The sequence below is a fragment of the Ochotona curzoniae genome, unplaced genomic scaffold (genome assembly GCF_017591425.1).
Source record: "Ochotona curzoniae isolate NIBS_2020 unplaced genomic scaffold, NIBS_Ocur_1.0 patch4, whole genome shotgun sequence".
Taxonomy (NCBI): domain Eukaryota; kingdom Metazoa; phylum Chordata; class Mammalia; order Lagomorpha; family Ochotonidae; genus Ochotona; species Ochotona curzoniae.
This window is the reverse complement of record NW_024466972.1, coordinates 324,384-349,486: the sequence shown is the minus strand read 5'-3', so window position 1 is coordinate 349,486 and position 25,103 is coordinate 324,384. Positions and strand designations below refer to the sequence as shown.

The following is a 25,103-nucleotide window of genomic DNA, read 5'->3' as shown; positions in this document are numbered from 1 at the left end:
CAGGGCTTTGCAGAGCGGCTCTGAGGCTTTGTTGAATGAAAGAATACCGAGTTGGCCTTCAACCTTAGCTTACCATAAATTATTATTAGCATATTTATTCATAAAATCACAAATGTTTGTTTGCTTAGATGTAATATATTGTCGGGACTTTACATGCTTTTGTTTGAAAATAAGGTTTGAGACGTGCTTTATCATCTGTTTTTGGTTGAGACCGTGCTTTGGATGACATAAATTGCAAGACTCGCCTCAGAAGCGCCCCCTGTGTCTACCAAGGGAAGTGCATCTGCAGTTACGAACCTTTTACAAGTACATCTGCTGACCCAGAAGGCATCGCTGGTGTAGTGTAACAACCTTTCAAGAAAGATAGGATGCAGTAGCTGCACAAACTCACAGTATTAAACAGGAGAGAGTGTTTTTGAACTTTTCCCCCTTGTCAGCATTATTCTGATACCAAAACCAAAGTTATTGTAAGTAATTGAAAAAATAAAACAAAACAAATAAAAAATGGGTAAATAATTAGCAGCTAAACATTTCTCATAAGAATAGATACAGATATTCTAAAATAGTTTAGGAAGTAGAATTCATCAGTGTGTGAAAGGGGTACATCATGGCTAAGTTCTCATCAACAAGGTTGTTGTATGAATGTAGAGTGAACTTGACATTTAGAAATCATGGCAGTTTACTACATCTGAAAAAAAAAGCTCCAAATCATAATATCACTGTAATAACCACAATATGATAGTTATAGAAACAAGCGTTTGATGAAATTTTACTTCTCTTTAAAAATATTTATTTACTTTTTTAAAGGCAGAGGTGTGAGTGGAGTGAGAGAGAAGGAGAGATAATGTGAATATTCTATACGTTTATACTCCCCACATGCCTGTAACAGTCAGGGCTGTAAAGGCAGAACCCAGGAGCCCAGAACTCAGAGTCTCCTACATAGGATTCATTTTCTTACTAATGAGATGCATGTATGCACATGTATTAAGTTTAAATAATATTTGTATCATATGTAAATAACATAACCTATACTTTACAGATAAACAGTATTATACATTACACATTATATATCATTTATAAGTACTATGATATATGCATATATAGATGAATATATCATTTGTATAACATAATCATATATCATATATTTTTATATATATGTTAGATTTTTTGTTAATTACTTTCTTTGATATATTTCTGGTCAAATCCTGTTTTGGGATCATTTTTAAAAAAGTTGTTTTCATGAAGATTCAAAACCCCTCAGTTAGTTCTTCTAATACTCTTAAAATGTTTTTATTCATACGTTATAAAACTTTGATCTAGCTTAAGTTTATTACAGTATACATTTGGTAACAAATGGACCTTAACTTTCTTTACAGAATTCCTACTTGTCTCCCACACTGAGTATTTTCAATCAATAAATATTAATCATGTTTATCACAAATTGAAATATTAGTGTGTTTAGAGATGCCCTATTTTGTTGCTTTGTCTAGTCTCTTCAAAGAAAAAATAAAAAATGCATAAAAAAGTTACATTTTACTGAAGCATTTTAGATTACTGATTTTGAAGACAAGAAAGTCAAAACATTAGTTTTAGTATTGCATTTAAATTAATAGATATAAAGCTAGTATTATGAAGCAGTGAGTCAATTATGAGGAAAACCGAAGGTTCCTGGGTGCATGGAAAGGCAGTTTTCGGTTTATATAGTTTGCTAAAGCAGAAAATGAGAAGACTTTCCCTTTTATATGTTGTTGGAAATGGCATTGTAAGCCAGTGACGGGTTGTTTCAGCTTTTGAGTGATTCGGAATAAGCTTTTTCAAAAGGACTCTTGATAGTTCTCCCTCCGTTCCTGTATCACCCACTCTCCATCTCCCATTCCTCCCACCAGGCTGCAACCACTGCCAAGAGAAAACTCAGCTTGAAGAAGCCATAGAGAACAATGCCCCTTTCCTTTATATATAACAAAAGGGAGGAATGTAAGGAGTTATTCAAATATCCCACCCTGGACCCAGCGCCATTTCCTCTTCCTCACAGCTCATGAAATTCACACCAGTCCAGCCATCCACCAATCAGGCATTTCACCTGAGAATCCCACCCCCAATCTCCCAGCCCCTTCCCCAACTCCACCCACTTACCAATCATCCTTAGGCAATCACCTGTGAGTCTCAGGCACCAGTTCATTGGGGCCTACCCTCAATCCCTCCCAATCCCCGCCCCGCACCTTGCAGGCTCACCTGAATGGCATAAAGGCCCCCAGGTGTGGCTCTCTTTCTCTTCTTCTTTGAGCTCTTCCTCCATCCTTCCCCCTTTTTCCTCGCTGCTCTCCCACCACCTCTGTTCCGTTCCTGCCCCGTTGGAATAAGATTTAATAATAAAAAAAAAGGAATAAGCTTTTTAAGAAGAAGCATGTATTTATGATTTTTGCCACTAGGTGGCGAAGGTGCATCTTGGAAGTCAAACGTTTACAATTGGCGTCTGGCCTAACTGGTTGCTGAGATGGCTTAGAGTAATAAGTGGCTACATTGCCATATGAGATTGTGGAAAGCAGGGTTTCACATAGATCTGTCTCCCCTGTTCAAATATTATGTTTATTCCTAAATGTCTGGATCTAGTTTTGAGATTGCCATGTTCCAGGCTTATATTTTCAAATACCCAGTGTACAATCTTAAATTTTAGTTCCACAAACACTTCTTCACAATCAAAATAGTTACAGTCTAAGCGCATGCTCTTTTCCAAAGAACTTGTCTTTTGCTAGCTCACCTGACTGCGTCCTCCTGCCCAGGCGAGAATTCTTAGGTGGCATTTCCTAATCTCTCCCTTTTGCTGTGCATATTTTTCATCCTTAGCTATTTAAGTTTTGGGTCCATCTCATCCCATCACTTCTTTGTATTCAAACCTCCCTTTTGAAAAAGATAATGTTACTGCCCTTGTTCAGGGGTTGACTTTGCCTGCTTGTTTTTCTTGCATCCTGTGTCTCAGCTTTTTAATTTTTTTTTTTTGCTTCTTTGCATATTTGATTTTGTGTTACTTTGCTTCTAGAATCATTTTTTTGTTTTGTTTTGTTTTGAGAGGCAGACACAGCCATGCACCTGCAGGGAGAGAGGCTGCTCCCATTGATTAGGTCACTTGCCTAGTGCCCACAGTGGCTGTGTCTGGGCCAAACTCAAGCTGGGAGATGAGGACTCAGTCCAGGTCTTCCACACGTGTGGTGGGAACTCGTCGCTTGAGGCACGGTTGCTGCCTTCCTGAGCCGGCTTCTCCAGGAGCTGCAGATGGGTTCAAGCCTAGCAACTCTTTTTGTGGGTAGACCAAATTCTTGACCCTGTTACTGCCCTTTCTGAGGATCAGTATCATCTGACCTTTCTCATCTCATCTCTCCACCATCCACCACCTTTTAACTGTTCCTTTCTAAAAACTACAGTCTTGCCATGGCAGATAATTGGTATATTTTTAAAAACCTTTTAATTACTCTTAAAATTTCAAGTGTTTGCGCATGCCGTTCTTAGCTCCGATTGTGTTCCAGCAAGGCATGTATTACTTCAACAACTGTTTATTGATTGTTAATTGTGAGGCAGACAGATGTGTAAATGTTGTGGATAAAGCACGGAGTAATGTGCACGAAAGCTCTCACATGGATTAGTTTTCAGTCGGGGAAGATAAAGTAGTAAGTGGTGTGCCGGGTGGTGGTGTAGCTTCTGGCTGGGGCACTGTGGGCTGTGCAGGCTGTCCAGAGCAGCACCAGGGGGCGCCATTCCCTTAACTGCGATGTGCATTCTGGCGTTCTGCAGGTCTGAGGTGCTGGTGACAAGTGCTGTGGAGTACTGACACACAGGGGAGGTGAGAGAGCGGCATTCCTGGGGACCAATAACAGGCTTAGGTGACACCGTGGCTGACAACGAGTTAAAACTTGAAGGAAGACAAGTTGCAGCTGTCTGAGGTAGGGAGACACCAGGCAGGAAATGTAAAGGGTCCAGATTGTCACCTGAGGATGACCTAAACCCTTTCTTCGAAGCTCAACTCAAGTATCCTTACCTGCATGGACTGCTCCTGTATTCCTTCCAGCTAGAATTGAAGTTTGTTCCTCATAAACAGTACCTTTTAAAATGTGCTTATCATGGTTTGAACTTCAGTGCACTTGTCAACATTTCTTTCCCTCTTAGCGAATTCAGAGTGACTTGAAAGCGTGCTATCTTGCATGCCTTGGTGTCATATCTGGCTTAGGTTCTAGAACTGGTAAATTCTCTTTGAATGTTAGCTGAATTGTTATGAGTGAAACTAAGTCATGGAAAAATTGGTAGACAGCCAGTTTTTTTGACCTATAAAAAAATTATCCTGTTTGTAAAAACATTGCATTTCCTTAACAAATCATTTTCTCTGCCTCTCAGCCTCATTCTCCTCACTCCAAAATCTCTTTGTAAAAATGGATTAACATGGCCAAAGTACATTAAGCTGCTGCTGCTCATAAGTAAAGTTGTGTTGTATGGTTTCTTAGAAAAATGAAATAATGTTAGGATACTTAAGTGCTTTAGCAAACTTTAAAAGAAATTCTTATGCTTTGTGACTTGCATTCACTCCATTTTAGTGGTACTTTAAAGAATGTCCTTGAAAATCTGTGTGTGTGTGTGTGTATTCTATTTTTGGGTTGTTGGTTGTGTCCCTGTTTGTCACAGTAGTTCCTAGCCTATGTAAGCTGTCCTGGTGTAACTATTGAGAATACCCTTTTAATTCTCAACAGCACCTTAGTATGAACAACAAATTATACAGCTTCCTAGTCTTTGTGATGTCTAGTGAAAGTGTGGTGCAGTACTTGTTAGAATCCCCACCGAAACTATGTTGCATCAAATACTAATTAAGTTACTTAATCACAGAATGTTTATTGTTAGAATTCTTTATATCTAACACCTTTTTGTATGGAGAAATACCAAGATAGAAGATGCTGTGTGCTGTGATTTATAACCTGTTAAGCTGGGATTAAGAAATGAAGTAATTAAGTAGAATAAACAATTGAAACTTGAACAAGTAAATGCACCAACATATAATTTGGAAATATATAAAAGCAGATAATAAAATAGTGAATTTAAATGACAGAAATCAATGAGAGAGAGAGATCACGAAAAGTTTTGTAGATTTTTTTAAAAACTTCAACAAAATTTCAGTGAAGGAATTTTGAAGACAAGATCAGCATAGTGTCTAAGTGTAGGAAAGCAAGTTTGTGGAGTGTAGAAATTCCTGGGATTTCAGTGTCTCTTCCTGCTTTTATTATTAGCCATTAATGATTTTTAAAGCCTTGAGGCGTCACAACAAAAAGCGTGTGTATTTATGGGTTGCCATGCAATGTTTCTGCACATGTGTATGTACATGATGTCATGTCCAATCGGGGTAAGTACAGCTGTCTCTTCAACATTTAATATTTATGGTGAAAGCATTCAAAACTAGTTTCTTCTGTTTTAAAAGAAATATACTATACATTATCATTACCTATAATTATACTACTATGAAATAGAATCCCCCAAACTTCTTACTCCATTACTTAGCGCAAATAAATTTTTGCTTGTAATTATAGTTAAGCAACCTCTTCTCTATGTATAGAACCCATCTATTTTTATATACTCAAGGATATAATTCTTACAATTATCTCATATAAAGGATGGTAATGAGTGGGAACAATTTATACATTTGCAAAAATGATTATCATAATTCAAAATTTCAAACTAAGTGATATAAAAAGCTGAATTAGTGAATATATTTGATAGTTTAAAAATTCATTTTATAGTGAGGAGTTGATTATTGCTTTTGAAAAACAGTAATAACATTTGCACATAATAAATCTCATATTTTGTCATGTGTCAAGTTAGTAACTTAGATTAAAATAATTGTTAAACTTTTTGGTTTTTAGATTTCTATGTTATTATAAAAGTGAGGACTTACAGACTTTTACTTATGAAGTTGTATATTTATCATACTATGAATACAAAGAAAACCTACCTTTTAAAATTTTTCTTTTTTATACAGTTTCATAGACTCAGGTATTTCCATTGCCTCCCTTGCCACTTACCCTCCCCAACAACAGAAAATATATTGTGTTAATTTAAAAATAAAAGGAAATCTATTCTAGGGTAGCTATCCATATGTATTATTCAAACTTCTAAATTTGATGAACAAATGAGTCTTACCCTTCCCTTTAGTATGAAATTTGTGACCTTCTAGATGGCAAAGGTGATGGGGTTGTCAGTTACATGACAAGCAGTATGTAAATTACATCTTACATTTGAGGAAGAGTTTCGTCCACGGACTGTAAAGAAATAAACCAGCAGGTGTTAAGGGTTGAAGACCCAGGGGCCAGGAAGCTGAGGGCTTGCAGGAGCTGCAGAGTACCCGGGTGATAGCCAGCATTAAAGCAGCTGCATTCTGGAGCCACAAGGAACTGAGTGCTGCCTGTGGAACACATGAAAAGGACCCTGTCTCCAGAGAGAAGCATGGACGAGCCAATACCTTGACTTTAGTCATGGCACATCTTGAGCAGAGAGTTCATTTTCACTACACTGGAACTTCTGATCTATAGAAACTGTAGGATAACAAATGCATCTTTTTTTGAGCCACTAAAATTGTGATGTGTTCTTTTGCAGTAATAGAAAGTTAATGTGAGAAATCTTCAGAAAACCTGTAGAACATGAGAAAAAGTAAGCATGGATTTCCATTTTTAAAAGATTTTAAAAATAATTTGTTTATTTTTATTGTAAAATCAGATATACAGAGAGGAGGGAAGACAGAGAGGAAGATTTCTGTCCGATGATTCACTCCCCAAATGGCTGCAAAGACTGGAGCTGAGCTGATCTGAAGCCAGGAGCCAGGAGCTTCTTCCGGGTCTCTCACATGGGTGCAGGGTCCCAGGAGTTTGAGTCATCTTTGACTGCATTCTCAGGCCACAAGCAGGGAGCTGGATGGGAAGCGGGGCTGCAGGGACATGAACTGTTGCTCATATGAGATCCCGGCACGTTGGAGGCAACAACTTTAGCTTCTAGGCCACTGTGCCAGACCTAGACCTTTTCTTTTTATTTCTTTTATCCGCCTACGAACTCTTCATAGCACCTTTCTGGAGTATAGAACAAAAATAAAGAGAAAAGAGGAAAATGTAGTGAGAAAATGGCATTAATAAGTGGAAATTACTTGGGTATCTCATTGAAGGATAATTTGTGTGTTCAGTATCTTGAGATATCACATAATTTATTCTCTGGAGAACTCCTTTGTATAACCATGGGAGAAAGAGAGTAAAACAAGGCAAATATTATTTCAGCATTAAGAATAGAGGTTTGAGGGCCCGGCGCCATAGCCTAGTGGTTCAAGTCTTCTCTTTGCATGTGCTGGGATCCCATATGGATGGTGGTTCATGTCCTGGTGGCTACGCTTCCCCATCCAGCTCCCTGCTTGTGACCTGGGGAAGCAGTGGAGGACGGCCCAAAGCCTTGGGACCCTGCACTCATGTGGGAGACCTGGAAGAAGCTCCGGGCTTCTGGCTTCGGATCAGCTCAGCTCTGGCTGTTGCGGTCACTTGGGGAGTGAATCAACGAAAAGAAGATCTTCCTCTCTGTCTCTCCTCCTCTCTGTATATAACCTTCTAGTTAAAAATAAAATCGTAAGGACCTGGTAGCGTGGCCTGACGGCTAAAGTCCTTGCCTTGAACACGCTGGGATCCCATATGGGCGCCGGTTCTAATCCCGGCAGCTCTAATTCCCATCTAGCTCCCTGCCTGTGGCCTGGAAAAGCAGTTGAGGATGGCTCAAAGCCTTGGGACCCTGCACCCGTGTGGGAGACCCAGAAGAAGCTCCTGGCTCCTGGCTTCTGATCGGCATAGCATCGGCTGTTGTGCTCATTGGGGAGTGAATCATCGAATGGAAAACATCCTCTATGTTTTCCCTTCTCTCTGTGTATCTGCCTTTCCAATAAAAATAAATAAATCATAAATAAAATCATAAAAAGAAAAAAAGAATAGAGCTTGGAAACTGCAGTTCCTGTGAAAAGGAGTGGGGGCCCTGGTGGGATCCTTGCTTTCCGCATTTAGGAAGTGCTGGATTTCAGTTTAAGGTTTTAGTAGTCAGATCTTGGGTTTGTGTGTGATCATCCTCCCTTGCCTGTCTTCCGTCTGATTTTTGCTTTTGTCCGTGAGTTTCCTGCGGTTTATTTCCTCTCTTTTTTACCATAAGCAAATGGATGCAAACTATGCTAGCTGACTGGTACCGGGAGGAGTGGAAGGAGTGCCTTTTGCAGGCAGTGGATTGAGTCAGAGTTTCCCTGAAATGGTCCTGGCATGCTTTGAATGCAACATTTACCTGCAAGGATGCAGCGATCATTGCCAGATTAGGTTTAAAGCTTAGGAGTTTTAAAATAGTGTTTTTAACCGAGTCTGTTTTTGTATTTGTATGTTTATGGTTTCATGATATGTAATCATGGAACTTTGTTTTAATCATGACTTTGTTTTAATTTTGCATGACTGCTTCTATTCCTAGGAATCCTGAAGAATGAAGTTTGTTTTGTGTCTCTCCAGAAAGCTCAGTATAAGATCAGTTGTGCTGATGTTCAGATCTGGAATAGTTTGTTAGGGACGTTGGTATAGAACCATGTGGATTTATTCCTTAGTAATTTCTTTGGCTTTGCTAGTCTTTTTCAGAGAGCGAACAGCAAAAAATAGCATGGGAAGTCAAATTGTTGCTTGTAATCGACTACTTTAATTTTTGTAATACCCACCTGAGAGCCGCTTGTACATGTTATTTGACACAGCTGGAAGTTTTGAGGTCTGATTTGGAATGTCTTGTCTGGGAAAGGTCTCTCAAGGTTGATCTGAAGGTTATTTGCAGAGCAGTTCTCACTGTGCTTGCCTAATTACACAGTGCTTCAACTGGAAAATTAGGCTGGAGGGTGACCTCCCCTCTCTACTGCCACAGCACTCTCCACTTTCTCTTTCTTCTCTTTTTTGTTGTATTTCCACGTTTTGTCTATTTCTTTGATGTTAGTTCTAATCGTACTTTCCCCTCACTAATTTTTTCAAACTTTGGTTAATTTTCTATTTTTCATCTTATTCATTTATCCACTTGAGTGTTCGTTTTCTCTGTATAGGAGTTCATTTGTGTTGTTGTAACAGTATTGACAAATTTTAGTTATATGGAACATAAAAGTTTTCTGATTTTTTTCAGAACTGCATAAAGCAGGGAATCAAAATCATTGAGGCACAGAAGAGCTATTTTTTAGTTCAGTGACACGTATCTAAAACTCACTGATATAGGCTAATTGTGGTGTAACTTAAAATTCTTGTCCGGAAAAAAATTAAAATAGTTTCTTCTGATTGCCTTTGTTTAATAAGAATTGGGATTAAAATGAAAAAAAAAATGAAGATTTGAAGTTTGTCCTTGAAGTGTTTCCACTTCCTGCCTAAGTATATTTTGATCTGTGCTCCAATATTTTATTCTTTCAGAAAATGTGCAATTTTGGAATTATATTCACGTTCAAAGCTTAGGTTCTTTTAAAAATGGGTATAATTAAATACTGTATCGTTGACTTATACTTTTTGTAAAAAAAGGACATTTATTTATTTGAAAGACACAAAAGGGGAGAGAGAAAGAAAAAAGAGAGAGAAGAAGAGAAAAAGAGAGAGAATCTAGCCTTTAGCCCACATGGCCATGCTGGTCCTGGCTAACGCAGGAGCCAGGAACTAGTGATGTAATTATCCCATCCAATCCCTCCCCTTCGTTGCAGGAGGCAAGCATGGAAGAACCACGATGTTATTGTTTCCATTGTGTTGTGTGGAGAATGGATTTTACGGAGCGTGATTAATGCAGATTGGGAAACTACTGAAACAGTCCTGAGAGGGATGTTGGGAACTTGAACTAGAATTACACTTGTGAAGTGGAAAACATTGATAGGTTTTTAGGTCAGTTTTAAATGGATTTAAAATTTTTAAATGGATTTAAAATTATGTACTTTTTGTTTTCTGTATACTGTTTTGAAGGTAGAGTTGGTGGAAACTGCTGATGGATTGAATATGTTTAGCTATAAGTTGTTGGGTATTCTAGATAATAGTATTCTAAATAGGCAAAAATGTAGAACAGCAATTTGATGTGGAAATTAGGCAATCTGCCTACTACGTTGTGTTTCTGATGCCCTTTTGACCTTTTGGGAATGCTAAATTGACATTAAATAAGTGTTTAGTTTTAGGGAAAAATAAGTCTGAAGTTTTAGGGGAAAATAAAAGCAAAGATATAATATAATGATAATATTTAAAGTCATGGAACCCACGTCACGTACAGAGAGCCTGGCGTTAAGTGACGGGAGAGATCACCACAGGTATTGAGCATCCCTAACATTTGGTCCTTCAAGAGAACCAGTGACAGATGTTAAGAAAAAAGTGCCACACGTTTCAAGAAAGAAGAAGAAAAAATGGTGTAAGCGACGAGGACAGCATAATGTCTGTATCAGTGCTGTTGGGATAACATGTTTAAAAAAAAGAACAGAATTGCAATAGATAGTTTGATAAAAGAATGTGAAATGAAAAAATAGCCATAGAAATCCACGTGGAACTTTTTAAAAGAAATACTGTTTTGAAGAGGACAAGCAAACAAGAAGTAGAACCTGGAGTGGAATGCGAGGTCCATGGAAGCTCTTGTAAGATGAGAAAAGAATATAGTGATAAGGTTATTGCTGACTCGATTCACATTTTAAATAAATGCTATTATTTTTCATTATCATACCACTAAACCTTCTAAAATTGATCAACTATGTTTTTTTTTGTTTTTTGAGAAAACTACTAAGAAAAAGAATAAGCTAGTTGGAAAATTATAGAATGAATATTTTAAAATTATATTCATTTTTATGTTTGTTTTCAAACTTGATAATCACAAATAGCAAGGATCTCTGATTAGTCTTGATTATTTTATATATATATATATGTTAGGAAATTGTATTTTAAAATTGTGAGGATTGGATTGAACTATGTTTAGATTTCATGAGTTTATTTTCATGTCTCTGTTTTTGTTGTATGAAGAGTAAAAATGTTTTTTTTGGTTAGCATTTGGCAAAGGGAGAATGGGAGTTGGTGGTGGAAGTTGCCTGTTCTGAGGCCATTTTTACTGGTTGGGTCTGGATCCTGGGGAGTGGGTGAGAGATTCCAGGCCTAAGTAACTGTTTTCAGGAAAATGTTTGGAGAAACAGGTAACACGTAAAATGAAATTGATCATGTCGTAAATACTAAAACATTTTCCTTTGTAGACCTCTTAGTTACCACACTTCGGTAACATTCCATCTACCTGAGTGGCTACTCCTGTTTGTGTCTCTTTCAATGGCTTGTACTTAAAAACTGAACTGATGACTTCATATGAAACTTGATTACTGGTTGCGACTTCTCATTTTTCTTTTTTACATTTTGAGCTGTCTCATAGGATGATCTCATCCATTTGCTTGATTGACATCATTTCTTAACATGCTGATGGTTCCTTAAGTTATAGCTTCAGCGGAAGGCTTTCTTCTGAGTTCCAGAGTGACATATCCAATTACTTACAAATCTATGGTTCTTGCTGTCTTATATATAACTCAAATTCAACAACTCATCATCTTCCCCTTTCAACTCCATCAACCTATCTCAACTCCTTTTAGAATTCTCTGTCTCAGCAGATTTGAAGACTCTCAGCTTGGTTATTTAAGAGGGAAATCTAAGAATAATTTTTGCCTCCTTTCTTGACCTTCCCACATCCCATAGCCAATCAATCAGTATGATATGTTGACTTAACATCCACCTTTTTAGTTCCAGTACTTCCACCCTTCTTAGTCTGATCATTTTAATCCAAGCAGACCAACATCTTGCTTTGACTGCTACATTCGCTTCCTAGCTGATATCTATGCATCTATATGTAGTAAAATGACATTCTGGTGTGTTTTTGGTTGTATTTCCTCTTCTTTTTTTTTAGTACATTTCTGAGTTTTTCATTCTGACAACTTGGACTTGCTGAATCTGTTGACACAAAGGAAGGTTGTTACAACAAAAACACAAAATTATTCATAGATCTGTTTAAAAATCAAAATACTCAACACTGTTGCATGTGCTGTAGGATGTGACTCCTGTTTCTGCTCCAGTTACTCAATTTCTCCCTGCACTGTCCTTGCTCTTTAATTATATCAAAGTAGACTCCATCTTTTGACCTTCATTTCTCTTTTGACTTGGCTAATACCTGAATGATATGTCCTCAATGACATATATAATTATTTATTTAGTATCCATCTTATCTTAAAGTTGCTATAAGGGCTGAGCCCATATTCTCTCTCTCTCTCTCTCTCCTCTCTTATTCCTGTTTTTATCCCCTTTTCTCTTTTTCCTGTGGATTCACCGACACTTAGAAAATTGCCCAAGAGATTGTAATTAGTACTGTAAAAATACAATTTGAATGAATGAATGTGCACAGAGATTCATCTTCTTGATACTGCCTGAAACAGAGCATGGTGAGTTGTATAGTCTTGAGATTGACTACCCTTGGCTGGGATCCATGCTTCATACTGTGGGTGCCAGCTATTGCTGAAGCTCCATCCTCAAGTGACTTTATGGTCAGCATATTTCATTGAGGAGGATGTAGGAGTAGAGGATTTGGAGAACTGTGAAAGCAAATGTGATATCCTTGGATACCTACACATAAAGAGGAAGTCCTAATAAAGGCAATTAGGGCAAAGATCCAGGGAAATGAGATAATTGTCTGATGTAATCCCTTTTGTAATTACAACATGATAGGATTGGAAGATATTTTGGATTTGGCATAAGATTTTCAAAGAGCTTTATCAATTAACATACATAACTCATTGTCTCCACCTCTCCTTCCCCCAAGCCTCTGATATCCTCTGCATGAAAACTTTACAGATATTAAAGCAGTTGGCAGAGAAATAAAATAGTTGCTAGAATCTTCATCACAGACTAACATGAGCTACTAACTTGTTAGTAGCTTTTAAAAACTTTCACTAATATTGAAATAGGCAAAAAAAAAAAACCCACAAAAAACAAAAAATGCTGCTGCACTCATCATTGTTATTCCCTTTAAGCTGAGTCTCCTAGGAAGCAGGTTGTAGGAGTTCAATAGTGATAGACTGTTGGCTGACGAGGAAGGACGGCAGAAAATGATAAAGATAAAAACGAACATGAAAGTAGGCAACGGAAAAGAATAAATTTTTAAAAAAAATTTTTTATTGGAAAGTCAGATATACAGAGAAGAGGAGAGACAGAGAGGAAGATCTTTCATCTGCTGATTCACTCAAGTAGCTGCAACTGAGTCAATCTGAAGCCAGGAGCCAGGAATCTCTTCCGGGTCTCCCATTTGGGTGCAGGGTCCCAAGGCCTTGAGCCTTCCTCGTCTGCTTTCCCAGTCCTCAAGCAGGGAGCTGGATGGGAAGCAGGGCTGATAGGACTCAAACTGTTGTCCATATGGGATCCAAATGTGTGCAAGGCAAAGACTTTAGTCACTAGGCTACCACACAGTGCCGGGTCGTGAAAAGAGTAAATTCTGATTCATCACTGCTCAGTTACACTCAGCCGGTAGTGAGCAGCTCTTTATTGTTTGCTACAAACCTAATTGAATGGTCAGAAAAATATACCTTTTTGTTAATGGGAAATGTCCTGGAATGTGAAAATTCTAATAATAAGAAAATATTTTAACTTTAAAATTTGTTTCCATACTTTATGTGGTTGCATTTTTCTTCAGTGCTAAGCCTAATTGATGTTCTTCAAGCCAATTAACATAGAATAATGTTAAGACTTTTCTTTCTTTTTTTAAAAAAAGATCTGTTTAGTTGTTTGAAAGGCAGACATACACACATACTTACATACATATCTTCCGTCCAGTGGTTCACTTTCCTAAATGCCGCACTAGCTAGAGCTAGGATGCACTGAAGCTAGGAGACAGGAAGACAGGAATTCTGTCTGGGTCTCCATCAATTGCTGCCTTCCCATGTGTATTTAATAAAAGAAAAGCTGAATCTGAAAGGAAGTAGCTGGAATTCAACTGCTGTGTGGGTTGTGATCATCTCAAAAAGTGGCTTACCCTGCTGTACCCACCCTGCTGTACCCATCCTCCTCTTTTTTTTTTTTTTTTTAAAGACTTATTTGAAAGAGTTACAGAGAGAAGGAGAGACAGGGAGATCTTAGTGTCTTCTGGTTCACTGCCCAGATGACTGCCGTGGCTGGAGCTAAGCCATGCTGAAGCCAGGAGCCTGCAGCTTTCTCTAGGTCTTCCATTTGAGTAGCAGGGGCCCAAGTACTTGGACCAACTTTCACTACTTTTCACGGGCACATTGGCAGAGAGCTGAATCAGAAATGGAGCAACTGGAACTGAACCATCGCCCATACTGGAAGCTGGTGGCAGCTTTACCTTTTATACCATAGCACAAGCCCTAACCCATCCCCTTTCAGGGCCTCCAAGGCAGTTTTTATGCCAGCTGAAGTGAAAATTGAAACAAGTATTTGTTTTTATGGCATAGGTTGCCTGTGGCAGAGACAGCCATAATATTTTCTTTTTCATAATATTCAGAGTAGAAAGGACCTGCCTGAGACAAAGGAATCAAGAATGGGAACTCTTGGAGGCCTGTATACTTGCACAGTGTTCTACCTTGCTCTCCTGTTTTGCTGAAACACATTTATCATTGTGCATATGATTATTTCTGATATTTCTGTATCATAACAACATTTAGTGCATTGCAGTATCTAAAGCCTTTTAGTAGTTCCTAGGAGTAGAAATGCCACAGGGAAGCATTTTGCAAGCTTAGATGTGAATCTTGAAAGTCCTATAGGCTATAAAAAATTGTATATTGTTGTTTCTGGTTAATAAAACTATTATAGATGAAGTTGAATCTTGCTCTGCTGCTATAGCTCCCTGAAATTGTTGTGTTTCTGTCAGTGGTTTTCTTGGTAGTTACCAAGGGGATATATACTCAGAACTGGCAGTCCAAACACTGGAAGGACTTGCCAACTTTTTTTTTCTTCTGTTTCAGAGCTTTTGGTTCTCTTTCTTCTAGTTGGTATAATCTGCAGGTGTTATTCAGGACATTCTCATCATGTAGTGTCAATCTGGGTTTGATATCTTGACTCTTTCATTCATGAAGACAACTATTTATTTATGTTGCTGCCTGCTTTGGGGTGAGGGAACCGCTCTAATAAGAACTTCCGTGCCTCTAGACTTTTAAAAAATATTTATTTATTTTTATTGGAAATGCAGATTTACAGAGAAGCAGAGACAAAAAGAAAGATACCCCATCCACTGGTTCATTCCCCAAGTGGCTGCAGCAGCTGGAGCTGAGCTGATCTGAAGCCAGAAACTTCTTCTGGGTCTCCCACATGGGTTTGGGCTATCCTTAACTGCTTTCCCAGGCCACAAGCAGGGAGCTGGAAGTGAAGTGGAGCAGCTGGGATACGAACCGGTGCCCATATGAAATCCCAGTGCATACAAGGCAGGGATTTTAGCTACTATGCTACCATAACAGGCCAGGATCTGGAGTTTTGAAGCAATTCTGATGCACCTTTCAGCATGATGAACCTGGAGACAAAGCAGTGAAATTGGGCCGTTATTTGTAAGTTAGAAAGACGCGTCAGAGAGATGACAATGGTGGTGGAGCTTTCACATGCTTGTGATGGTTTTCTGTATGTCTGTCTTTTCCTTTCAGGTTTGGATGGTTGAGACAGTGACATGAGTCTGGTTAGCAGCAGTGGTTAGAACTAGGGGCATAATTAAGGCACTATTTAATTTTTATTGTGTGTCAAAACTGTTGTCATCAACAAAACTTTAGAAACTTGTTATGAAAACTGCTGTATTTTGAACTGTTCTGAATTTTATTTGAAAAAATTGTGAATAGAAATAAATACACTAGTACTTCAGGTATACTCTAGATTTTTGATGTACATATTTAGGTTTGGCTGTTCCTACTCTATCCCATCCATGTATTTCATTTGAATTTGAAGCATATGTTAAATTATTCTGCTTAAATAAGTGCCTTCTCTTTCCTCTTTTTGTTAGGAATACCATAGTCTGCTTTTGATTTCTTTCTTTGTTTTCCCCGGGGTGAATGGTTCTATGATTTTGATTCAGAAAAATGTTTATAAAAGGAATGTTTAATTATGAAAACATATGAAGACCTGTTTTTCAAAGTATTTGGTATCTGGATCATCTTATGATCCTTAGAGTTTTCATTGGTTAGATCCTTCAGATGGTCAATGAAAGAAGAATGGCAGAGCCATACATTTGTTTTAATTATATTGATAGGAGTATTAGCATTTTAGAGATTATAGATATTTTATATCATTGATTATCTATATTGGCACATTTTAATTTTGTATATATTATTAGAAACACTTTGATGCTCTTAAGGATTAAATTTAAGACCAGAAAAATCTAAATGTCATGGGTGATTGTGTCTTATATAAGAGGTTCATGTTATTAATTTAGAAGGTAAGGCTCATGACTTTTCAAATTGTGTTAATAATTCTAGATTTTCATGATGTGGTTCCATAGGCACAGATATTTCTCCTCCCTTAGCCTGCCCTGCCCGTTTTCCCGGCTAGTGTTACCAATAGTATGGTCCTTTGGCAACAGTCACAAGTCCATCGTTCTACTATTAAAATATACATGATATTGTGGACATAGACAATGGTGTTAATTTTCTTAAAACATTTAGCTTAACAGCCATGAGACATTTGCCAAGGCTGTTAAATAATTTTAACTTGAGCTTACACCTCAAATATTTTTGAGAACAGTATAAAGTATAAACAGTATAAAGCTAAGTTTTGTGCTAAATTTTGGCTTTTTGGCTTCTTTTGGATCTTTCATGGTACTAATCAAACAATTTTAACTTTTTTTTTTAAAGATTTATTTTTATTATTTTCTCATTGGAAAGGCGGATATACAGAGAGGAGAGACAGAGAGGAAGATCCTCCGTCAGATGATTCACTCCCCAAGTGAGCACAACGGGCCGATACTATGCTGATCCAAAGCCAGGAGCCTCTTCCAGGTCTCCCACGCGGGTGCAGGGTCCCAAAGCTTTGGGCCGTCCTCGACTGCTTTCCCAGGCCACAGGCAGGGAGCTGGAAGGGAAGCGGGGCTGCCGGGATTAGAACCGGCGCCCATATGGGATCCCGGGCGTGCAAGGCGAGGACCTTAACCACTGTGCCACTGTGCCGGGCCCAACAATTTTAACTTTTATAGAATGTTTGAAATTTATTGATAAAGAAGAGACCATATAAATTGGCAAAAATGTAACTATTTACATGAAAATTAATAGGTAGTATTTTATTTACTTGGCATTACTAAGCAAAAGTTCATGGACTAATATCATACTTAATATGAGACAGTGATTTCAGTATAATTTTAGTGTTAGTGTAAATTACACGTGGAGGTTTTTTGTGATTGGTATATAAAATAAGTATAATGGGGGACAATCTGTAATATTTTCATTCAGAGGAAATTTATAGGATCATTTTATACCTTGCTTCAGTATTCTCTCAGACTTTGAGCATTTTAAAATATTTTGAAGTGTATCACCTGGCATTTCTCAAATGGCTACAAAGATATACGTTCTTAGCAGTAAACGTGATATAATGATACGCTTTTTCTGATCAACATTTTGCCAATTCAGTTCTCAAAAATATTGATTGTTTTTTGATTGAAACTTTTCAAGTTGACTGATTTTTAGGTATCTTCTTCAGTGAAATTGTCTTTGATTCCAGAACTTTCTTAACCTCTTTTGTAAGATCTCTTGCTAATTCTGTTATTTCTGGTGAGATTCTGAAAATTGTCATAGAATGGTTATAGAGAAACCATTTGCTACCATCCATATCACTTGTTTGTTTTTTGAAAATTTATTTATTATTATTATTTTTTAATTGGACAATCAGATATACAGACAGGAGGAGAGACAGAGAGAAAGATCTTCCGTCCGATGATTCACTCCCCAAGTGACCACAATAGCTGGAGCTGAGCTGATCTGAAGCCAGGAGCTTCCTCCAGGTCTCCCACACGGGTGCAGGGTCCCAAGGCTTTGGGCCGTCCTTGACTGCTTTCCCAGGCCACAAGCAGGGAGCTGGATGGTAAGTGGGGCTGCAGGAATTAGAATCTGTGCCCATAGGGGATCCCGGGTGTGCGAAGCAAGGACTTTAACTGCTATGCTATAGCACTGGGCCCCATCCATAACATTTGTGAACACTAATGTTCCTTATGGTTTCAGTTGTACATGTGATCTTATTTAGAAGATTTTTGAATTTGTCTAAATTCCCTGCAAAAAGGTAGTCATAAGAATTGTATTCCAACATCTAATAGAGACTTGTGCAAAGAAAGCTCTGTAAATATTTGTTATGAGTATCTATGATAAACAGATTAGACCTGGGGCCCAGTGCTATAGCCTAGCAGCTAAAGTCCTTGCCTTGCACGCACTGGGATCCCATATTGGCACTGTTTCTAATCCTGGAAGCCCCACTTTCCGTTCATCTCCCTTCTTGTGGCCTGGGAAAGCAGTTGAGGACGGCCCAAAGCCCTGGGACCCTGCACCTGTTTAGGAGACCCAGAAGAGGCTCCGGGCTCCTGGCCTCGGAATGGCTCAAGCTTTGGCCATTGCAGCCACTTGGGGAGGGAATCATCGGACAGAAGATCTCTTTTCTGTCTTTCCTCCTCTCTGTAAATCTGCCTTTCCAATGAAAATAAAATGAATCTTTTTAAAAATAAGCATAACTGAATGCAATCTTATAATTCAGTTTCCAGAAGGTTTTTTTTTTTTGTATTTAGTTCCTAGTGGGATCATTTCCAAAGAATATGTGCTATAGAATTTTCAAATGAGTTTATACATATTACAGGTTTTAATATCCACACTAACAAACCTTTGAGGTAAATGACGTACTGCACATTTCAAGAAACTATAGCCCACACATATAAAGTCAGCATTTTAAGGTGTCAAGGCTAATTTAGTGTTAAAGTCAAGAGTTAAACCCCAGGATATTTGTAGCGCCAGGCCATTTGAATTGAATAGAATGTTCTTTCTGTTTTCATAGAAGTCTCTAACATTACTTTGTTATTATGCACTGTGGGAAATTTAGAACAATGTTATTTATAAGGTCTGTCTAAGGCACTATGTTTTTAATTGGAAATATTGATGCTTTTTTATTTATGAGTCTTACAACATGACATGATAGGTTAGGAGGAAATAAGCAAGAAGCTAAGTACAAAATGAAGGCCTTAGTTTCCTGTACAATTTATGAGTATGGATAAAAATAATTGACTTCTATAAAGCTCTGGTATTTTTTATTTGACAACTTGTATATGGAATTCCTACTGTCTTCTTGGCATTGTGCTAGGTAAGTAAGAGATCGGAGGGCTTAACCTCATTGAATTAAGGCAATAAGTATTTTTTTAAAGATTTATTTGAAAGTTGGAGTTAGGGAAGGAAAGACGGAGATGGAGGTCTTCCTGTAATGTCCCTAAAGCTGGAGCTGAGCCAGCCCGAAGACAGGAGCCAGGAACTTCTTCCACATCTCCCCAGGGAAGCAGGACCCCCAGGTCTTGAGCCATCCTCTGCTGCTTTCCCAGGGCAGAAACAGGAAGCTGGAGTAGGAGTGGAGCAGCCGGGACTAGAACTGATGTCCAGATGAGATGCTGGTGCTGAAGGTGGAAGCCTAGCCTACCCTACCCTGGTATGCCACTCCCAAAGATAATAAATGTTTCCTTTTAAGTAAAGATGACACATGCATTAAAAAAATGCTTTGAAGGGTAGGTGCAGAGTATGATGAGAGTAAAAGATAGGGATGCTAAATAGGCAACAGGAAATCTTGACACAGTGGCATTCAGAAAACAAGTCTAGGACATTGAGGAGCTGACCATTAGTGTGAGTGCTGTTTAGTGAGAATGGGAAAGTAAGGCCCCGGGGAAAGTCGTTCTGTGTTGTTCACTGTTTAAAGAATTTGTTTCCTAGACCCTTCGGTGAGATTTTTGGTGCTTATGCCATTTCCAGCGCTCTTCCTGTGATCTCGCCTTCAGACCCAATTCTGAAACACTGAAGGACCCATAAAAATGGGTTTAGTACTTTGCAGGCGATCATGCTTTTGATTATTTATAAAAATGAAATCTACCCGTAAGGGGAACATTCAAACCTATTGTTTCATTACAGATAGTGTAAACTGTGAAAGTAACTTGAAAATAGGACTTTAAAAAGTGTCTATATCTTCTGCCATAGAGATGAGCATTGTAGCTGGTTTTATGGTTAATCTGTACAGGCTGGCCTGTCTGCAATGGTTAATGCCTATGTGTGTATATTTATGTGTGCATTCAAGCATACACATGTGCACATATGTAGAAAACAGGATGATCGGGCAGGGGCACAGGGACTGCAGTCCAAAGCAAAGAACTTTGTTGCAATGGTTTCTTTAAAATGGGGTCGTTTATTCACTAATGGCCTAGTTGTGTGGTTTTTTTTTTTTTAAATCAATAAAATGATAGCAAGGCGGCCCGAAGCAATAGCCTAGTGGCTAAAATCTTCACCTTGCATATGCCAGGATCTCAAATGGGTGCTGGTTCTAATCCTGGCGGCCCCGCTTCCCATCCAGCTCCCTGCTTGTGGCCTGGGAGAGCAGTCGAGGACGGCCCGAAGCCTTGGGATGTTACATTCACATGGGAGACCCAGATGAAACTCCAGGCTCCTGGTTTCAGATCAGCTCAGCTCCAGCTGTTGCAGCCACTGGGGGAGTGAATCAGCGGATGAAAGATCTTCCTCTCTGTCTCTGCTCCTCTCTGTATATCTGAGTTTCCAATAAAATCAATAAATCTTAAAAAATGATAGTAAGATTAACATATATTTTTTTGAAAATTAAAGAGAAATTTAGATAATGCTTTATTACAGGAAGTATTGCACATGCATATATGAGTGTGCAAATGGTTGTGCACTTACATAATGGGACATAACAGGGAGAAGTTGAAATAGGAGCACTCTTGTCAATGAGCACTCAAAGGAACCGAAAAGGTTGAAAAACTGGTGAATTTTTTGGCAGGCGTAAGCCTATAACTATAATAATGCAAAATAAACGTGTAATACTAAGATGCTGCGGTATGAGTCTGACTTCAACAGAGTGATGTGTATGGGGGAGGAGACACGGGGTCAGGACTAAGAGTTGAGGTAAAAAGGACTGAAAGGCTCGAAAACAGGTAAGGGACAAGGAAAGATCAAAAAAAGAAAAAAAATTGGCAAGTGTCTCCTTATGTAAGTGAGTTGATATTAAAATTGGGTCTTGACACTACTCTCCTGGAGACCTTTTCATAGATGCATCTGTATGTGTCGATGTAGAATGACCTAAGGTTTTTTTCTGAAAAAGAATTATGAAGAATGGGTGATGATGCAGGGATACCTAAGACTTGGGGGCCTTCAGAAATAGCCTCCTCTAAAAAATGCTTTGAAATAAAGTAATAATAGTTGAGCATGTCTGTCTTGTTTGTTTTTCATTTATGGAAAAGTTCTTATTTAGTGTGCGTTGTTTAGATGAATTTCAGTGCAGAGGTATTTTTTTTTTCTGACAATGATTTGATTAACCATGTAGTCACTATGTGTGGGCTTCAGCAAGAAGCCAGATTAAATGCCAGTCATTTCTTATTTAAAAATACATAAACAGAACAATTTTTACATTTAAATAAGAAGCCAAGATGTCTTAGTGAGCCCCTTTCAAATGTATCTTTGTTTAGAAGTAGGACATTATAAATGTAGATTATAAAAAAAGCTCTCATACTTTGAGTGCTTTGTGAGATCACAAGAAGGACCTACACTTATTTTTAGAGTGAGCTGGTCCTCTGCAGCAGCTAGAGACATGCCGTGCTGCTGGAGTTTCTCATTTTTCAGAGGAGAGGAAGGGATTGGGGGACTTGTATAATTTCTCCTCCTCTCTCACCCAGTAGTCACGTTGAGAAGATACCTTGTCCCCATTTTTATTACTTCTGAGGTTTGATTGCTGGCAGCCAGATGTGCTGAAACTCCTGACGACAGCATCTCCTCATTGCACGTCTTTAATAGGCTTAGAGAAATATGAGTGGAGTACATGAAAGCAGCTCGGCTTCACTCTTGAGCTGGGAATGCCCACAAGCTTACTGCCGTTTGGAATTCTTGCTACAGTCAGGGGAAAGCCGAAAGCTGCACGAGTACTGAATCTTCTCCGACTGAACTAGAAGAATAATGACTGTACAATTAGCTCTCAACCCCTGCTCGTTTAAGCACAGTTTTTACAGAGCTCAGGAGAAATATGGAACTTGATTGGCATGTTTTTATTTGATGGTGTCTACAAATAGATGACTTTAAAGACAGGTGGTAAGGAAAAATAAGAGAAAGGGGGAGAAAAGGAAAGAAAATGCAATTTGAGACATTGCGCCAAGTCTGCAATTCTGTTTTATCTCATTTCCATGGGGTTTTTTCATCCCCACCAAATATTTTACAAAATGAGCTTTTTGGACAAACGCTGAACAATGCAAGGTGAGTAGAGCTAAACTGCATTCTTTCTTTTTAATATTGCTTTTTCACGATGATAATCTTGCATATCTGAAGTAACTCTTTTGCACTGATATGTTAGTATTAAAAGGGTGTTGTCTTTTTGAATGCAAATATAAGCTTTTATATGGTATTCTTAACTTGATTTTAAGAAAAAATAAGCTTACGTTAAGGCACAAAAAGCTTCTTATATTTTACTGGCTTTGCCTCTGAAATACAGCACAGTTATCAGGCTGTTTCATTCTTTGATTTTCTAATCAGCAAAATGGTTTACTTAAAGTCTCGGCTAGATGTTTTCTTTGTGAACACAGCAGTGATTACGTTGCATATATAGAAATGGGACTATCTAATCATATGTGATACGTTGGAAATGTGAATTAGCAATCATGCGTGCTCTTGGGAAGCATACAGGGGATGTTTTCTGGGTCCAAGATATCCCCTCTGCAGAAATAACCACTCCTCAATAAGCTGTATTTTGGCTGCTGATAGTGTGTTGTATTAGGTTGGCTAGTTTGGGAGGATTCTTTGTTATAAATTCCTATTGAATTTTCAACGATCTTTTTTTTTTTTTTCCCTGTTGACGGTTGTTAAATTAAGAACATATGTCTTAGATGCTTTCCTGGCATGTAGTAGAAGAGACGCTCTATTAAGGAATGCTGTTAAGATGCAGTTGTATCATACAGCCCTTCCCATGTTTATGTTATTTTAGTTTTGAGCTTTTCTCATAATGTGTACTTCATTTTGTAGAGAAAAACTGAGAAATTCTGTGAGCATGGTAATGCATTAAAAGCTTCTGGAAACTGATGGGAACTAACAGTGCAAAGAATATTGGATGGGGTTTGCTGTGTTCTTGTAGGATCTCTGAGCAATGTGAGGCAGCCTATTACAGAGCTTAAAAATGCTTATCATACAGGATATATCAGATATTTAAGGCTTTGGAATGTGGAGTAGCAATCTGTTTCTTAGAATTGTACTTTTTCTCAGAACATTTCTGTTTAGTGAACTATTTTTTCATATTTTATTTCAGAATAAAATATATAATAGCATATGAAATGTTAGGATATTGTATAATAGGTTATCTATCTTTAAACATAATTGTTTTTAAATTTAGAATGTATATTTAATATCTGTAATTTACTAAGCAGTTAATACATACTGTAAGATATTTTGTAGTAAAAGTAACACTATGGTTTTCTAAAAATTTCTGTGCCTGAAGCTCCATGGTTTTAAGCTGTGTACTCACCCCTTATGAATCTTTCCCTTGTGTTATTTCCATCTCGTTCTTTACAGAAAAAAAATTATGCATTTTGGAATCAGTGTATATTCACAATAGATCATGTGCTAATAATGCATAGTAATAGAAATTGGCGTTCAAGTAATAGTTTCTAAATATGAGAATATCTATTTTTTGAGGGGGTTGCATTAACTTCACTTTTGCATTTGCTTAAAAGTTTCTGGTGCTTTCAATACCGTTATGAAAATATGGAATTTTATGTTGCTGCATTTAAGCATTAAATTGGAAAGTTTCTAATGCTTTTAGGAAATCAATATTCTAATTTAGTTACTTTGGTTATTGTTTAAAATCATATAAAACTATTCATTAATAAATAATGAATTAATGCTGTTCCTTGCCTTTTGAGTTCTTGAATTTTTAGTCTTATATGTATTATTTTACAACTTTAGCTATTGATCTTCAAAAATAGTCAACTACTTGATTAGCCCCAAACAATTATGCAAATAGCTACTTGAGATATGACAAATGGAAAGTAAATACATGAATATACATTTTAGCTTCCATATATTACATTTTAAGTTTTCAATTCAGATTAGATAATCTTTTTGCATTTTTTATGCTTCTTAGATTATGTTTAAAAATGCTGAGGTATTAACACTTAAGGTAATGATGAAGGAGAAAGTGATGATAATAGACAAAAATTATTTTTGAGGAAAAAAAACAGGGAAGAATAAATGACCCAAGCATGTCCTCAGAAGATGTGATCTTACAGTAACTTAAATTTTGTTTCTAAATCATGAACCTTTTAGCTTTATGTGCTGAACTAGAATGATTTTGAGATTTTAAGTATCAATTATGTAAGTAACACTCCTGGAAAGAACAGTTGCGGTTGTTGCAGTAATCATTTACTTGTTGGAACTGGTTGGCATGCAATATGCAGTGTTTGCACTGTGACGCTAGCTATGGTTTTTTCTACTAGCAGAAATGAAACATCAAAGATTTAGGCAACTAAAATGTATTTTAATTTGAATTGGTTTTTAGGAGAAATTACTAGAAGAGTAGCTTATTATTGTACCCTAATTGTAGATGATATTATTAAGATTCCTTCAGTTTACTTTCAACCTGATACTTTTACATAACTAATCTTACTCACAAATCTTTAACTCAGCTTTCATCCATTTTTTTTCTTTGTTTTTTTTTTCATGGTAAATCAGATGTCTTAAATGTCATATTTGCATTAAAGATTTAAGAAATGAAATCATCCACAATACTCACTCCTAAAAACATATCCAAGTTCAAGTTTTCAAAGATAGCGAAGTTTTATAAACCTCAACAATACTGTAGGTATCAGAAATC

The 25,103-nt window shown here is 37.6% G+C and overlaps 1 protein-coding gene across 34 annotated transcripts in view; it reads left to right on the top strand.

The window, feature by feature from the left end:
• Positions 1 to 25,103, top strand: part of LOC121167605 (regulating synaptic membrane exocytosis protein 2) — a 471,939-nt gene that overhangs the window by 132,253 nt on the left and 314,583 nt on the right. For 15 of the 34 annotated variants that reach the window (XM_040997136.1, XM_040997135.1, XM_040997144.1 and 12 more), the window contains exon 1: positions 21,552 to 22,498. The exons of 18 other annotated variants lie outside the window; for them this stretch is intronic. In XM_040997136.1, coding sequence (XP_040853070.1) covers positions 22,377 to 22,498 — 122 coding nt within the window. In that variant the 5' untranslated portion in view covers positions 21,552 to 22,376. Of the gene's footprint in view, positions 1 to 14,574; positions 14,617 to 21,551; positions 22,499 to 25,103 lie in introns of those variants that run through there. One more of the 34 variants, XM_040997125.1, reaches the window with a different exon arrangement.